The sequence below is a fragment of the Diospyros lotus genome, chromosome 2 (genome assembly GCF_014633365.1).
Source record: "Diospyros lotus cultivar Yz01 chromosome 2, ASM1463336v1, whole genome shotgun sequence".
Taxonomy (NCBI): Eukaryota; Viridiplantae; Streptophyta; class Magnoliopsida; order Ericales; family Ebenaceae; genus Diospyros; species Diospyros lotus.
In genome coordinates, this window is record NC_068339.1 from 28,965,909 (window position 1) to 28,984,226 (window position 18,318).

The 18,318-nt window shown below is 34.8% G+C and overlaps 2 protein-coding genes across 2 annotated transcripts; one reads left to right on the top strand and one right to left on the bottom strand.

The window, feature by feature from the left end:
• Window positions 1–7,455: 7,455 nt before the first annotated feature.
• LOC127795920 (pumilio homolog 12-like) lies at window positions 7,456–11,381 on the bottom strand. The gene is made up of 6 exons (XM_052327899.1): window positions 11,084–11,381; window positions 8,843–9,290; window positions 8,553–8,715; window positions 8,251–8,414; window positions 7,856–8,111; window positions 7,456–7,764 (listed from the first exon to the last, which is right to left on the bottom strand). Exons 1-6 carry the CDS (start codon window positions 11,379–11,381, stop codon window positions 7,633–7,635), a joined length of 1,461 nt encoding a protein of 486 aa, XP_052183859.1. The 3' UTR covers window positions 7,456–7,632.
• Window positions 11,382–11,707: 326 nt separating this feature from the next.
• On the top strand, window positions 11,708–16,961 carry LOC127795919 (pentatricopeptide repeat-containing protein At5g64320, mitochondrial). Its single transcript, XM_052327898.1, has 2 exons — window positions 11,708–12,135; window positions 13,568–16,961. The coding sequence occupies exon 2, from the start codon at window positions 13,673–13,675 to the stop codon at window positions 15,836–15,838; it is 2,166 nt and encodes a 721-aa protein (XP_052183858.1). The 5' UTR covers window positions 11,708–12,135; window positions 13,568–13,672; the 3' UTR covers window positions 15,839–16,961.
• The last annotated feature ends 1,357 nt before the right edge of the window (window positions 16,962–18,318 follow it).

Sequence of the window (18,318 nt, forward strand, 5' to 3'; positions counted from 1 at the left end):
TCTTAAAACTGACTTTCGGACTTCCCGGACCACTCGAGATCCTTTCAAAATCACTAGAAATTATTTACTTTCCAATACCTCGTAATACGAGGTATTACATTTCACCTCCCTTAAAAGAATTTTGTCCTCGAAATTCACTTTACCATACACATCTGCTCAAGACAACCACATTCTCAAGCAAATCATCGAACTCCTATACTCGAGAATCTCAAAGCTTACCTATTGCTCATCTTTCCTCGGGCTATCCCCACCTCGAGGTTTTGCCTTGGTCTTGAGTCCTCTAACTCTCAAGGACATTCATCAACCGATGCCACTTTAGCCTGCAGCCAAATTGCACTACGGGATATTACCAATCTCATGCCTTTTCCCTGGACATCCAAGTCCCAGGGCATTCCCTACCGTTGATTCGACAATTTTATTACTTAATTTCTTGAAACTAACTTTCGAGCTTCCCGGACCACTCGATGTCCTTTCAAAATCATTGAAAATTATTTATTTTCCAATACCATGTAATACAGGTATTACAGCCAACTATGAGTTGGCGTTGTATACCTTCATATTTGCAGAGCTTGTTGAATTGTTTAAAGTTGTATTATGTGCCTCTATTACTCCTTAGCTTCCTGTGGTGACTACTTTTTCTACGTATTTCAAATACTAATTATGATCTATTGCGTAGGAAATATACCCACATCATTCTAGTAATCATCGATGAAGAGGATGAAGTATCTGCATTGGTCATTTGATGGAGTATGCATTAGGCTGTGGACATATGTGTGGACCAGCTCTAGTGGTTTCTTGGCTCTCCAAGCATTTCTAGACGGGAAGAGCTGGTGATGTTGTTTTCCGAGCATACATCATTCGCAGGTGCCATTCATCTTTTTTATTGTTGGCAGATTTCTTATCACGTTCTTCTGTTGAAGTATCATTAACCCGAGGAAGTTGAAGTGTCCGAACCTTCTGTGCCATAACCATGATTCTTCTATTTGTGCCTTCATTGCAGTGTCAATTACATATCTCCGTTGGATTGGAAAATGCCTTTATTGGATTGGAAAACACCTATTTTCTTTCACCTTCACCTTTGCATTTTCGAGGGATTTATCCCATTATCATATATTGTGCAAGAATTTCCCTTAAAATGCAAGGCTCTTACTTTATCATTTGGCCAACACTCAATAAATTTTAAGCTATGTTTGGCGTTGCCCAGAAAAATACTCAAGAGGGAGGTGAATTGGGTTTTTCAAAAATTAATAATTTTAACTCTTTTGAAAACTCTTAAATTTGTGATCTTAATATGTGGTGATTGCAGTAGAATTGAAATCAGTAAAATCACACAACCACACAGAACAAGAGAAATTTATAGAGGTTAGGCTTTAAAGAGTCTAATAATCTCTCTCAAGACTTAGCTTGAGGTTCCACTAGGGACAAACAATACTACTTTTTAATTGGAGTTAGAACTAACATATAATCCCTTACCTAAGTAAGAACCACTAACACACTACTAGCAAATACAATTCCCTCACACAACAAGTGAGTAAAAAATAACAAACTTACAATCAGAGACAATTACAAACAAGTCACTAACGGTTGAGAATTCCACCAACTAGCACACTTTTAGTACTTCAAATATTCTCACTCTTGTTTGAATGCTTTATCGAGTTTGTTCTACCTTGAACCTCCATACTTATATATATATCTTCCAAACACACTAGCCATTAAAGAAAAGATTAATATGAAATTTGAAATTCAAAAAATGTTTAGACTTTCTCAAACAATAAGAAAACATGTCTCACATTTAATTCAAAATAAATTTACTTTTACATGAAATATCAAGATTTGAAAATTCAAATATAAGCTTTTTAGACATAAATGATTAAAATAAGAAAACATGTCTAAAAGCAATTATCTTTTAATTCAAAATAAATTTACTTTTTGCATGAGTAAGAGAAAACATGTCTAAAAATAATTCTCCTTTAATTCAAAATTTAAAAATTCAAATATAAGCTTTTGAGACATAAATGATTAAAACAAGAAAATATGTTTAAAAATAATTCTTTTTTAATTCAAAATAAATGTACTTTTTGCATGAGTAAGAGAAAACATGTCTAAAACTAATTCTCTTTAATTCAAAATAAATTTACTTTTTGTGTGAAAAAGAGAAAACATATTTAAAAGCAATTTTTCTTTAATTCAAAATAAATATATTTTTTGCATAAATAAAAAATGCATTTATCAAAAATAAAAAATTCAAACATAAACTTCTGAGACATAAATAATCAAAATAAGGAAACATATCTAAAGATAATCTTTCTTTAATTCAAAATAAATTTACTCTTTGTATCCACTTTTAATTCAAAATAAATTTATTTTTTGTATGAAAAAGAAATACATTTATATCATAAAAATATTTTTGTTATCATCAAAATCGTATTTACTTACTCTTGAGCTTAACATTTTGAACTAAGAGAACTTCACTTATATATCTTTTTCCCTTTTTAGTATCAATAGCAATAGTACCTTTTCCTATTGCTTCTACATATTCACCATGTCCAATTTTTACTTTTGTTTTTATTTTATCAATGTTACGAAAAATAGTTGTATCTTTTGTTATATGATTACTACATCCACTTTCAATAAACCATATATTAGTTTTATCTTCATTTATATTTTGAGAGATGTGAAAGAGATAATTTTCTTCATTTCCTTCTGTCGACATTCGAAATTGGTCGATCGTGATTCGTTGGCCGGCACTAGTGTAATGAATCGAGAGAGAGAAAGGGATTATCTGGTTTGGTTTATTGATCTGCCGGCCAGTCGGCCCCCTGCAAAATACTCTGATGCTCAAGTAAGTCAGTGAGTAAGTAAATATAGAGTATCAGCAAGTTGGCAGGAAAAAACATACCATGGCTCTGGGGAGAGCTGACTGATATATAGGAGAATGAGATGTCTTCCCGCATGTGTTGTATGTCTGCAGGTGATGGGATAGAATATCCGGCACCAGCGGAAGTGTCCATACAACGGCAAGGTGCCAACGAGACTCTCATTAATGTGGATAGGATCCGTCATTAATGAGGACGAGATCTAAGGTGGTTGTAATGATGTTGTTGCAAGGGGCCAGGATAGAATCGACATGGGCCAGGAGAACGGGGCCAGCTCGGGCCTAAATGGCCTAGTTGGGATAGCCCCTAGCCCATTAATATTCTATGGCATATGGCTTTCTTGTTATGCTTGCTAATCGGTTAGGCTGGAGAACTACAAGAGTTGCTGGGAGCTCGCTCGAAATGTAGTTGGGAGCTCGCTAGTATAAAGCCCGCTTGGTCCTGCGATCTGAGCTCGGGCTCCAGCAATGTGCGAACTTGCTTCGACGAATTCAGCTCGGGGTCTACTAGGCCTTATGTGATTGGGTCAGCCTACTGGGTTGAGCCCAACCCATAAGGAGTAGAGTAGGAAATACCCGTAACACCTTCTGTAAAATTAGCTTGATGATTTCATTTTAGACAAGAATATCTTTCATTATGCCCAATTCTTTTACAATTTCCTCATTGTTTATCTTTATATCAACTATCTTTCTCTAAGTGATTTTTCCTTTTATAAATTTCACATGAAGGATGATTATTTTTATTTTCAAATTGTTTGTCTTGATTTAGTTTATTCTTAAAATTTTCTTGTGATTTTCTATCTATTGTGCCATAGAATTCCCAAGCGTCCACCTAGGGGTATTTTGGTCATTATATGCCTATGGGTATTTTGGTCAATAGACCCAAGGTGGGCAAATCCCAAAAGTGGTCTTGAGTCGGGACATATTTCCCAAGAAGAAATCGTGGTTAAATAACCAAAGAACCAAGATAATGGCAAAAGAGTTAATATATTAAATTTGAGGGGTAAAATGGTCTAAGGGCAAAGGGAGTATAAAAGGCCAAGTCAATGGGTCACATAGGGGGCTACTGCTAGAAAGCCCAAGCTCTCTCTCTATCTTTCTCTCGACAAGAAAATAGTCATCTCGGAGAGGACCTGCATCTTTTAGGGAAGGGTAGCCTCATCTCGGCAACCTTTTTCCAAGAGTCAGAAAGGGTTCCCTCTCTTGGTAATCTATCTCGAAAAGGGTTGCAAGCCCTCCCAGCGACAACCCAATTGTCCCTTTTGGAGGCGATTCCCCCTTTTGGCAATGATCTCTTAGCAAGCCCTCTACTTAGGTTGTGCTTTCTTTCAGCATGGAACCTCTATCTCGGTAAGCTGCTCCTCACCGCAATAAGCCTCTTGGCAGCCCTCTCTCCCTCTTGGTCGTGCCCCCGTAGTAAGCCATCTCTCAAGAAGGCTTCTTCCTAAGAGCTCCTGCAAGGCCTCCGGCTGAGGCCTTTCGGCGAGGTTCTCTCCGAGGTATCTTGGGAAGACCTGTTTCCAACCATCCATGTTGCTTTGTCTTGGGGTATTTCCAGCCATATGCATTCCTTGCAATTCTTTTATAATGAATACATAATGTATGTATTCCATAATGGGCAGCCAAGCCCTTCCCTCATCACCAAGTGCTTAATGGGCTCCTCATGCACTAGCTTGTCCCTTCATCATTTTCCCCAGGCAGTATCCTTTATGCGTATGTCATGCATATATATGGTTCCTCTTAGGTGCCCATGGGCTATGCATATGGCTATCAAGCCATCTTAGGTGCCCAGTAGGCCCACATCTTGGGCTTGGCCCATGCATCTTTCAATTGCTCTTCACCTTAAACACACTTGCATTGTATGAACATAAGTGGTTAGTTACACATTGGGCATGCAATTGGCAATGTCTAGAGGCATCCATTGCTAACTCGAGGCTTTGCCCGATAGGCCACCTAAAGGCCAAGAACCTGCCTCGATAGCCTTCTGTAAGGCCTACCTTCTCCCCAAAAGACCCCCTAGGCTATCTAGTCCTCCGGGGGAGAATCCCTCTTAAGCCCATCCGAATGCTACTAATGTGCAGGTCCATCCTTGGCTCCCTTTAACAGTATCGAGATTGATCCTCTCTGGTAAGGAAAGGTATAACTGTCTATATTCAATGATAGTATGCTTTACTTCTCCATTGCATTTATTTCCTACCTGTACTAACTTAAGCATCGGAGGGCATACGTAAGTGAGGAATCCCCGCGTGCCTTCTAACTTGTTCTTGTGAGCGTAGTTATGCCTTGAGTGCCCAAGAGACCATTGTTTGATGGAGTAACTTGCTATCGGAAATGCCCTCAGAGGCCCATTTACAACTCCAGTCAAGATATCGAGGACCGGAGCTACCCAATGCGCATCTCCACCAGTAGACCCTGCCAACTGTCCACCTCGCTCTGCCTCAGCTCCAGCTCCAGCATTCTCCCTCACAACAAATTTCAATTATTGTATCTTGGTAACAACACTATCACCGTTTTTTGATTTTTGAGACAGTGTGTTTATCTTACATGAAAACGCTTTTTTCGTAAGATTTTTGTTTCACCTACTTAATCATTTTTCGTGTGCTTCAAGAGAGCCCATTAATTCAGTAGGTGACAATTGTTCGATATCTTTAGATTCTTCAATAGCAAAAATTACTGAATCATACTTTTTAGTGCAACCTATGAGTATTTTTTTCTATCATTTTTTAATCATCTATTTTTTTTTTCCATAAACACTCATTTGATTTACCAATTATTTTATTCTAAAATAATACTCTTTAGAAATCTCATTATCTTTCATTTTAAGATTTTCAAAATATTTTCTAAAAGATTATAGTTTGACGATGCGTACCTGTTCTGATCCTTGAAACTCCTCCTCCAACATATCTCACATTTCTTTAGTTGTTGATGCTCCCATGATTCGTGAAAAAATCTCATCCATCATAGCTTGTTGAAAAAAAAATAGTGCTTGGGAATCTTTTTATAGATTCTCTTCAAACACCTTCTTTTGAACAACTGTTAACGTGGAAGTGTCTTTGGGGTTATAAAATCCCTCTTCAACCACTTTTTGCAAATTTAGTGAACGAAAATAGGTCCTCATTTTGATGGACCAAAAATCGTAGTTTTCTCCATTGAATATTGGAAGCAGAACGAATGAACGACTAGTTTCAACCATGATTTTATAGAGTTTTTACTACGCTTGATATATGATCGAATGATGCTCTGATACCACTGATAATATTTGGTTGATTGGAATGGTTAATTTGTTGGGAATGGTTTAGTGAATTTAGTAGGGATTAATTTTGAGAAGCTAGAAGAATGGGACGGACCGACTCAATTGAAAGGCTATGAAAGTTGGAGGATTTTTGCTTTGATTGCTTTGATACAAAATGCGTGGATTGATGCCTATTTATAGATTTGAGTGTGGATTTACTAGATATTTTTCCTAGACATTTTTAGACACTTGTCTAGATAATTTGCTTAGATATTTCTAGACACTTGTCTAAATAATTCTACACATATATATATTTAAATATTTGTGTAGATATTTCTAAACACTTATTTACATTACTAGACATTCTTAATCTATTCTAGAGACAAAATTCTCTAGAAAGATGCAACAATTATTAATAAGATATTTTTAGTCCATCCTAAAGATGGAGTTCTCTATAAATATGCAACAATTCTCAATACAATCGAGTTATAAACTTACGATCAGTTTCTTTTTTTTTTTTTTTCTCTTGCTTAATGCACATTATAGTAATGGAGGATTTCTTGACTCTGCGATATATCAATTGAACCTTGCCATAAATTTCTCTCAACCAATCCTTAGCAGGTTTCTTGAGAGCTTGCCAAAAATTGCATCATAACGAAAAATCAGAACATGGTTGAAGCTTCAATTGGAGTTCTACAATTAATCCACAGTGGCTCTATATCTTGTAAGATGAGCCACCGGATCATCTGTTCCATCATACTATTCCAACTGCAGGAAATTAAAGCAAGAAATCAAAGTCGCGCTTTATAAATATATATGTTCTGTAAAAGGATTCGGGTAAGTTGTAACTTCGATTCCACAATTAATTTTTGCTTGTGGCCCAATTACACATACTCCAGAATAGCCCTTTTCAATCAAGAAAATACATTTACAAATCTACCCCTTCCCTCTATTGTCCACTTTTTAAATCAGAAAAAGATAGTAATTTACTATCAGTAGTACAGGCCCTTTGCTTTAATGCCCTTAAACCATTACAAAACGGGTGTCATCTCTAACCAATTTAAATACAGGCTTCATTTGATATATCTGCGGTATATATGTCTTTTATCTTTTGATTGTTGAACCAACAAGTGTGTTTTGAATTATATTGAGTTTCAAAGGCACTGTTTAGCCATTCACCCTCATTTTTAGACAAAGTTTTGATCACAATAATACCTGCAGTTCTACGAAAGCTTGCAGCCCAGCTCTGTAACATTATTAATTATAGTAATTAAGCTTACAAGTACAACGATACCAATGGGTACTAGCCCTCATTATAAATAAATTATTAACAGAAGGAAACTAACTATATATATATGAATGATACATACCATTACCACCTATATATATATATAATATATTCACCTCAAGCAGACGATTAACAATTAATTATAGCACTACAGTAAGCGTAAACAAATTAAGAACTAATGACGGCTCATGCGCGCGCGCCTACTCGTTCTTCTTCATCTGACAACACATGGATTTGCTACAGTAGCTTTGCAGCTCCATCTTGAGTGATTTTACAGAACACATGTTTTCCGTAGGTAGATTGCTGAAGGCTCGACAAACATGGTCCAAGGGCCGTCAAGAGATACTCATGGTGACTTGTAAAATGCTCCTGCATGCATGCAGTTGCAGCATATATATTAATAAAATTAATTTAATAATCATAAATAATAATAATTAAGGATAGAAGATACTTTACATACCTTGGAAAGCTCTAGGGCTCTCTGAACCACATAGTTGCCAAACTTATCCCGAGCGAGCTTTTGAAGGGCCCCCTTTTCGCTCTTCATCTCTTGGACGAAAGAGTCCATTCCCCAGCTGCACCTCAAGCATTTCTCTACAAGATGGCTCCCAGATTTAACTTGCGAAAGCCTTGCATAGTTGCCCCTCAGCCGCTTACAGATCTTTTCATTTATGGACGGCACCTCAAGTTTCAATACGTTTTGCACCACAAAGTTCCTGACCAATTAATTAATATTAACATATATATACTCTCATTGATTAATTTGTTGTTAAACATGTATTAATTAGTTAGCTAGCATGCATGCATGCATGGGATCGATGGGAATAATATTCATCGATTAATAAGCATATATACCCAGAAGGATGCCGTGAAAGGCGAACTGATTCATCTGAAATACGAGCTAGAAGGCGTTCTCGTTGTGAACCTATCATGCATTCGATGCAATCATTTAGGGATATACATCCCACTGGATCTGTGGCTAATTCTATAACATTCCATATAACTGCCTCGTATAGTACCTGAGAATGAGAGAGAGAGAGAAACACACACACACACGTATTAATTATATAATATAGGTTTTGACTTCAATAATTGTATATACATCATCGTTAATATTATTCATGCACGAAAAAGGTTAATTAGTTAATTAATATTACCTCATTTTGCCTACTGTCCAGGTATTCCGCGCACTCTTTAATCGCCATCCTACCTATTCTATCAGTCATCAATTGGAAAAAGTTGGCATAGAGAACTGATGTAACGCACTCCACCAAGTCCATCTTCTTGAGCCGTCTGATAAGCTTCTGAATTGAAATTGACCTGTCAAATTAAACCAAGCTATGCTCTAATTAGTAAGAATTAATGATAATAATCAGCAAATTAAATGGGTTCAAAACATATATATTGATCAATATCCATCAATATATTACCAATGATCAATGCTTACCCATATTTAGTAGTTGCTGCTCGGACGAGCAATGGGCTCTGAGAAGTTACTTTTCTCACAATCAGATCCAACTGAGCGATGTCACAGATACCAAGCAGAGTCTGAAATAGATATTGCCCATGTTGGTCACTCATCAAGTCCACCATATGCTCAAAAACCCTCTTAAGCACCATTCTTGTAATCTCAGGGTCATTCTCCAGCAGAAGAGCCTGCAAGTATTTGGAACCCTTTTCAGTCTTAGCCAACCAAACCAAATTGCTTTGTCCCTGCATGGTGCTCGGTATTCTCTCCTCCTGCCCTTCTTGATAATTGGTCGAATAATAATCCTGGCCCATATGGCTAGGAATCTGATGATGATTATTCACTAGTGCTGCACCAAGCAGCATGTTTGTTCGTCCATGAGCTAAATTATAATGATTCACGAGACTCGTTGAGGCCGTTGAGGTCTCTGTATGTTCCAGAAAATTAACAAGCAACCAATCAATAAACTCTTTTTGTGAATAGGTGAGAGATAATGATTACCATTATGAGGAAAGAAGACATTATATTAATTAATTGTTCACCAAGAAGCTCAACAGCTTATCATGTAAGCCACAATAACAAGTCAAAAGGACAAACATAATCAATCAACCATAATGGGGAGCGTCAAAGTTTTATGAGGACTTCTCTATCTGATTCCTTTTAAATTAATTCTTTCCATTATAATCGCCTCCTAAACGAAATATGAATAAATAAATTTATAATGTGTTTTCACATTCTTCTTGTTGTTTTTTTTTTTTTTTTATAACATTTCATTATTCAAATCTTATGTATTATGTGTATATTTATTTATTGGAATGGTCGGCCTTGCGCGGTGCTTGCCGCTCATGCTCTCGATTTTGGCAAAAAGGATAAATCACAAGTATGAGACTTTGTCTCACTAGAATGAGGTTCGAACTCATGATCCATCGATGTGAATCCAACATATCACTTATTCAACTGTTTGATCTATGTTTTGAAAATTATATATTTAATTATTCATCTTTCTAATGGATATACATTTAATTATGAAGTCAACAAACTTTCAAATAAACGTTAATGCTAGTTAGTTAAATATTTAATTATAATATTTTAGATGACATTTATTATTTAATGTGACACAAAATACAATATATCTATGCATGGGTGCCATACATTAATATATAGATGTCACTAAAACAATCACAATTAAATATACAAAATAACATTTTAATTATGAAAACAATACTAATGCAGTAATACTTCTTTAAAAAAAATAAGATTTAGAATGGGTTCTGATTTTTTCAACAATTTTATCTAAAATTATTATTTATTTCAATTGAAAAATGGCACCTGTCTCGGTCAAAATCAACAATTATCAAACAACATGGTAACCCACATCTCTGTCACATTATGTGCTGGTTATTTGTCACATCATTTAATTGAAAATTTAAAAATAAAGAATAAAGAATAAAAGTTTGTATATCTTTATAAAAGAAAAAAAAAGAAAAGAAAAGAATTAGAATTAAGATCCAAAAAAAAAAGAACAAATAAATATTCATCTTGAGATTATCGCTTTTGCACGATTTTTAATATTCGTGTTTTCGATTATCTTAAAAAAAATAAATCATAAATTAAATTTTTAATCCTTACGTAAAACGAAAATCAAACTTGTAACTCATCAAATTAATATTACTATATTACTCACTTATACCCCCAAGGACAAAAAAGAATCATGTTGACATAACATAACACTACTAAATGTAGAAGACAACCATAAGGATTGTAATCAATGATCCAACTCTTAAGGATTATATAAACTGCATGATTAGTATATTTGGTATGATTGTTGTGGATGGTGGATAGGGATGGGGTATAAATGGCTCCTTAGAATCTGTCTGGAAATTCGATTAGTTTATGGGTCGAACTCTCTAAACAGTGTTCGATTTTATTTGTTTATATCATCGTATTTAAACTGGACTCGTTTATGTTTATAGTTTATTAACAATTTCAGATCACTTACATTTGAGTTTGACTGAATAAAATTTTGTTCAATTAGGTCCTCCAGGAATAAAGAATGAGTTAGCTGTTGATAGCAAAAAAGTAAACAACAATAAAAATAAGACAGAAGAGAATGCAGGAACAGAGGATTGTGATGGAATGGAACTAATATATATGAACTACACATGAATAATAAATTGCAAGCTGCAGGCGGGCGGGACTGGGAATAGCAATAGTTCTAACCTGTAGCATTGATTGGAGATGGTTGAACTGGAGGAATTGGGTGAATTGAGGAGGAGGACCTCGCTTCCTTCGCCGCCAAAGCAATCGAAAGAGATGTATTATTATTATTATTATTATCATTAATATATCTCCACCACTGGAATGGGGATGGGGAAGTTGAGCCGTGGTTGCTGCGCCCTAACTCACTCTCGCCGAAGCCAAGATTTCTCAAAGACTCCAAAAGACGAGTGCAATCGCCAGAAGATTCGACATGGGTAGCTTCCAAGCTTGCACTTGCAGACGTTGAAGAATTTTCCATTGCCAATACTAATTTGTAAGAAGCCGAGTAGCCGTGCCAGTAGTTGCATCGACAGAAGGGCCGACTATAATGGACAATGATGGAGTTAAGTACCCTTCTTCTTCCACCCACCCCTTGAGATATTTATTTATGTACGCACTTGCAATTCCAAATTCTGGGAAGATTTAGGGAAACGTTAATATTTTGGTTTCAATGTGGAATCCTACTCCCAGTTGCAGTTGGAATCTAAATTGTAAATTCAAATTTGGATATGTGTGTGTGTGTGTAATTCCAGATCCTACTTCTAGTAAGATTTGAAGACGAAGACCCCTCACGCACGAGGAATACCAGTTGGAATAGAAATTGTAAATTTTTATCAATGAAAAGACTACTCTACCTCTCAACAATAGCAGAAATTCCACTCATGTCCCCAAATCCCTAACCCAAAATCTCAGTGCAAGAATTCCCTTATCTCCCCTTCTCCGTCCTCTCCGGCATTGGCCTCCCTCGTCCGTTGCGAAACTCCTGCTCAGGCGGCTGTTCCTTGGTCCGTTTCTCATCTCCCTCGCAGCATCCACCAGTTCCGGCGTCGGCGTCCCTCGTCAGTCGCTGGTCTCCGGCGTCGTTCCTGACCCAGATCGAGAAGCTGCTCAGGCAGCTGTTCGTCGGTCAGTTCGCGTTGTCATCTCCGGCTTCGAGGCGTCCCTGCTCCGGTGAGCTTCTGCGGCCATCGATCTACAATCCTCTGCTGCTCCAGAATACTCAGATCTGAGAGGTTTGCAATTCTTGCTGTGAACATATTTTTGTTGTGATTTTTTCTGTCTAGGTTTCTGTTTAGTTCTTGTGACTTTTGCTCTTTAGGGTTGCTGTGAACATAAATTTTAGTTGCTGTGATTTGTTGATTTCTGTTGTGATTTGTTGCTGTGAATAGATCTTTGTTGTGTAGGATTGCTGTGTTCATGATTCAAATTGGGAGTTCAATTTGATTGCTGTTTAGCATTGCTGTGTTCATGATTTTTGTTGTTGAATTTGTTGTTGTGAACAGAATTTAAGGAAAATTCCAGTTGGGTCAGTTTTTGATCAAAATATGCTTAGTTATGTTTAACTTCATAGGAGGGATTGAAGTACTTTATTAAAAAACTTAAGGAGTCCAGTGAAATGCTTATATTGAAATCCCCAAGTCCAGGCCTTATTATTTCTTGAATTAAAATTCAGTTTTTATAATTATTAATTAATTATAGAATTTATTTTTTAAATTTAAAATTATTATATTTATTAATTAAAATTATTATTTAATATAATTCCTCACATTTATTAAGTAGTTATCAAATTTTTTATTTAAATATAAAATTCTCATATTTGCTAATTAAATGTATTATTTTACTATGCTTTCTCTAATTTATTCGGTAATAATGAAATATCTCAAATTTATTCAGTAATAATCAAATTTATTACATAGATATAAATTTATCATAATTTAATAATTATATATTTTATTTTTTAAATATAAACTATTAAATTTATTAATTAATTATCAAATTTATTATTCAATTATAAAGTTCAGGAATTTAGTAGGTAATCAAATTTATGAATTAAATATATATTTCAAAATTATTATTTAAAAGTCAATTTAATTATTTAAATATAAATTTATAAAATTTATTAATTAAATTCCTTAGTGAAAATAGTTTTTTTTATGGATTTATTTATTTAAAGTTGGAGTATGTCCTTATTGGTCATTTTCATCACTTCTGATAGGTTTAAGCTTTTGTTTTACCAATACATATCTATATAACCGACAACTTAAAACACATTTTATTCAAACATGTCTATTAGCTTAAAGCACTACATAACTTAAAGTTCTAGAAAACTTAGAGCTGAAGATAACTTAAAAGCTCTTTTTTAAAAAAGCCTAGCCAAATGGCCTCTAAACCAAGCCACCAGTACACGCTGGACTCTTTCCGACGGTAAGTCTCCTTCCTTGCTTGGCTTGTTTAAGCTACATTCTCCATACGTCTTTCTGCTCGAGTCCAATCCAGCTTCAGAATTTAGGAAGTTTTCAATACATGCATGGATTTGCATACACTAACACCTATGATTTCTGTTGATTCTTTTTTTTCTTCCGTCAACTCTTTTGTTACTTCTTCCATATCAGATAGGTTTTTTATATTTCGTGTGTAAATCAATTTCGGTTCACATTTTTGCAGCTTGGGTCGGCCAAAAAAGATTGAATGGTCAAGTAGAAATTCCAACTTGGACAGCATCAACATATTCGGTTAGTTTCTGAAACTTCTCAGCTGCCCATTAGAGGTATGCTAAAAAGATTGAAACTTGGAGACCATGTCCATGTGTGCCAAAATTTACAGTTTTTGCTCAAAAACCCCTGTTATGACTTCTGCTCTTCTGTTGGTGACACAAGTCATAGTGATGCAGTCCTTAATAGCCACGAGTCTGAGTCTGAAACAGACTGGGAGAGCTTGCTTAGACCTTTTGATCTTGAACAGCTTCGCAAATCACTCAACCGGATTACCCCTTATCAGCTCTGTAAACTGCTCGAGCTCCCTCTTGATGTGCCGACATCAATGGAGATATTCCATTTCGCTGGTGCCCAGAAGGGCTATTGCCATTCCTTCGATGTGTATTATAGTTTAATAGATAAACTTGGCTCAGCTAGGGAATTTAAGGTTATTGATGGATTGCTATTGCAGATGAGAGAAGAAGAAGTAGTTTTTAAAGAATCCCTTTTCATTATGATCATGAAATATTATGGTAAAGCCGGTTTACCTGGGCAAACAACTAGGTTGCTTTTAGATATGAGGAATCTTTTTTCCTGTGAACCCACTTTTAGGTCATATAATGTTGTCCTAGATATATTGGTAGCTGGAAACTGTCCCCAAGTTGCTCCAAATGTTTTCTACGAAATGTTGAACAAGGGTATTTCTCCTACTGTGTACACTTTTGGTGTTGTAATGAAAGCACTCTGTTTGATAAATGAGGTGGACACTGCATGCTTGCTACTTCGGGACATGACCAGACATGGATGTGTACCCAATTCTGTGGTTTACCAGACTCTCATACACGCTCTTTCCAGAGTTAACAGAGTGAATGAAGCATTAAAACTCTTGGAGGAAATGTTTTTGATGGGCTGCATGCCAGATGTGAATACCTTCAATGATGTCATCTCTTGCCTTTGCAAGGTTGACAGGATACATGAGGCTGCAAAGTTGGTTGACCGGATGCTTCTTCGGGGCTTCGCCCCAAATTTTGTAACGTATGGAGACCTGATGCATGGGTTATGCAGAACCAGACGACTTGATGAAGCGAAGGCATTGTTGAGCAAAGTGCCTGAGCCGAATGTTGTCTTATTTAACATCTTGGTTGATGGTTATGTTAAAAATGGACAACTTGATGTAGCAAGGGTTGTTTTGAATGAGATGTTGAATACTGGTTGTAACCCGGATGCATATACATATAACATACTTATTAATGGTCTGTGCAGGAAAGGATTTTTGGTTTCAGCAGTTGAGATGGTGAAAGAAATGGAATCCAAAGGTTGTAACCCTAATGTAATCACTTACACAATTTTGATTAATGGATTTTGCAAGGGCGGGCAGCTTGAGGAAGCTTATTGTGTTGCAGATGAGATGACAGATAGGGGGCTCAGTTTAAATACAGTGGGGTACAACTGCGTAATTAGTGCCTTATGCAAGAGTGGAAATGTCAATGAGGCTCTACAATTACTACGTGAAATGCCAAGCAAAGAATGTAAGCCTGACATATACACATATAATTCATTGATATACGGGCTTTGCAAAGTTGATCAGATGGAACAGGCTCTGGTCATGTATCGGGATATGGTACTTGAGGGTGTTATTGCAAACACGGCAACCTACAACACATTGATCCATGCTTTCTTAAGAAGAGGTGCAGACAAAGATGCACTTAAGCTTGTAAATGATATGTTATTCAGAGGCTGCCCCTTTGACGAGATCACTTGTAGAGGCATAATTAAGGCACTTTGCAACGATGGGGCTGTTGACAAAGCATTAGGATTCTTTGAGGAAATGATAAGGAAGGGACTCAATCCCCATGTTATATCTTGCAATATTTTGATACATAGCCTTTCTAGGATTGGGAAAGTACAAAATGCACTTGAGTTTCTGAGGGACATGATTCATCGGGGATTAACACCCGATATAGTCACCTATAACAGCCTGATTAATGGTTTATGCAGAATTGGTCACATTCGAGAAGCTCTGAACCTTTTTGACAAGTTACAAACTGAAGGTATTTCTCCTGATGCTATAACCTACAACACTTTGATTAATTCACACTGTAAGGTGGGCATGCTAGATGATGCTTACATGCTTCTAAGCAGAGGTGTGGCAAATGGGTTCATACCTAATGAAGTAACATGGTATATATTAGTGCGAAGATTTGTCAAAGAGACAGTGGATGCTCACTACTTTGTGACCTGACCAGATATGGATGTGTAAACAATTCTGTGGTTTACCACACTCTCATGCATGCTCTTTGCAGAGTTAACACAGTGAATGAAGCATCAAAACTCTTGGAGGAAATGTTTTTGATGGTGTGCAAGCCAGATGTGAATACCTTCAATGATGTAATGGTAAGTGTTTCTTGGTCAAGGTTAATTGGTTCTTTACGGTCCATTTGAAAAGCTTAGGTGTTTAGGGCTTTTGCCAGAAAATTATTCTACAGAAAATGAGAAACTAGAAAACTTGGTTGTACAAAAATTTTCTGAATGGAAAATGCAGCTCTAGAAAACACGATTTTCAAATTGAACTAGGAAAACTCATTAAAAATTTAAAACTCTTAAATGAGTTTTCCAAGTTTTCTTTATTAATTTGGAGATTTGGAAAATGTGGCTTTCCAAAAGTTTTTCACAAATCATCTTCATCTCATTATCTAATACAAGTTGCACAAAAGAAATTAAAACATCTCTCATTTTTTTGAACATATGTTCTAATTTTCTAGATTGAAAATTAGTTTATGTATTTCTAACATTTGAAAGCATTTTCCAAATTTTCTATGAAAAATGAAAATTAGAGATTTTACAGAAAATTGGAGATAAAAAAACTAGAAATCATTTTTCACAACTAAATAAACCCTTAAAAACTTTGGAATTGGAATTACAGCTCTGAAGTTTTAAAGAATTCTTGTGTTTTGAATAAAAGGGTTAAGGAATTGGGACTCCATTTACCTCAAACTCTATAATTAGATTTCTGATCAAAGTTGGTCGGAATTGTTAAATAAGGAATTGGAATCCTTAGGTCCAACTTATTTATTTATTTTATTTCCCCAAATACCCTTTCCCATTTGTTTATATTCCTAGGGTTTTCTCATTCAAGGTTTTTGTTTTAATCTTCTCCTTCCCTTTCTCCATCTTTGTTATGCTAATTTTCTCATGGTAAGATAACGAATAGATCCACATCTAATAAGGTCTATAGGAAACCATATTCTTTATTTGTAATCCAATTTAAATCTACCTAGTGCTTGTTGGATTATGAATAACTTTAGCCTTGTTTTGTATTTCACCTTTGTTAGTTTTTTTGGGTTTCTTATAATGGTGGCATTAAGTATAATAACCAATGATAATTGTTGTTTTCTTAATTTGGAATGATAATTAGTGGGTATATTGCACCCAAACCTTGGGGATTGAGCTATTTTCACAAAAGACTCCCTGTGGTTTAAAAATGGTTGTGGAGGTCTCTTTGGTTTAGTTATTTTGCTCAAACACCCCCTTTGTTACAAACGTTGTTGCTTAAACTCTAATTAACTTAAATTAAGTTAATTAAATGCTAATTAAGTAACTAAATAAAAAAAAAAGGTGATATATTTCCATCTGGAACACACCAAAAATGATGCTTCTAATCGGAAAAGCACATCGTTTAACATAAAACAAAAATTATGGGTAAAACATATTCTAGGTCCTCATGAACAATATAAATGGGCTTGCTTGTCCTTCCACAAGATTTTTGATAATTAGTATTGTCTTTGTCAACTATCTCTCTTATTATATCTTTAATAAAATTAAAAAAAATGTCATTTATAAGCACATAAATAATTACATAATCAATTTTATATTTACCAAACAATTCATTTTCGTCGAGTTTAATTGTACTCAAAATATCATCAAATGATTTGAAGATAAAATTTTATATTGAAAAACTTTCATTCATAGCATTTACATCAATAATATTTGGCATAAAATTTAGCTTCTACTTGTACCTTATAGTCTTGTATTTTTTATTGTTGTATTCAACTACAAAATTGCGTATAAAATACAATTATCCTCAATGTTTTCAAAGACCGAACTAACGAATGCTTGATTTTTGTATGAATAATTCTACTTGATAAATTTGATGGAAAATTTTATATAAATAATTAACAATAAATTTATAAAAAAGAATATATTCATCCATAAAAACTAATCTCAATACTATAAGTTTATGACTTATCTTCAAAATATGAAATCTCCCAAAACCTCATACTTGAACCTTAACATCCATTGTGTTTTGTTAGTGTTGATTTGATTGACAAAATCAACTCTTTCTTCCATATTTTGAAAAGTTACTTTAATTTTTTTTTATTAAATTGCAACGCGTTATATAAAATAGAAAATCTTGAAATAAACTTCTTATTTATACACAAAAACAATTATATTGGAACAACAAATCATTAAATATTTACATTAAATTAACGATAGTGATTAATTAATTATTAAAATAAAAATATTTATTATATTATATATTTATTTATAAATTATAAATATAAATATAAATATAAATTAAAACTCCTAACACATGAGAAAATATGGGATTTCCAATGCTAATTAAAAATTCTCTTGAAATTTTTAATTTTTGATCATGAAATCTAATTTCTGCAACGATAACAAAACTTTAAAAATATAAATTGACTTATTTTTCTTTCACTA

Coding starts and splice junctions, on each gene's coding strand:
- LOC127795920 (XM_052327899.1), bottom strand. CDS start 11,381: ATGGAAAATTCTTCAACGTCTGCAAGTGCAAGCTTGGAAGCTACCCAT. Junction 8,112..8,250: donor CTTTCACGGCATCCTTCTGG/GTATATATGCTT, acceptor TTAATTGGTCAG/GAACTTTGTGGTGCAAAACG. Junction 7,765..7,855: donor GAGCCCTAGAGCTTTCCAAG/GTATGTAAAGTA, acceptor GCATGCATGCAG/GAGCATTTTACAAGTCACCA.
- LOC127795919 (XM_052327898.1), top strand. CDS start 13,673: ATGCTAAAAAGATTGAAACTTGGAGACCATGTCCATGTGTGCCAAAAT.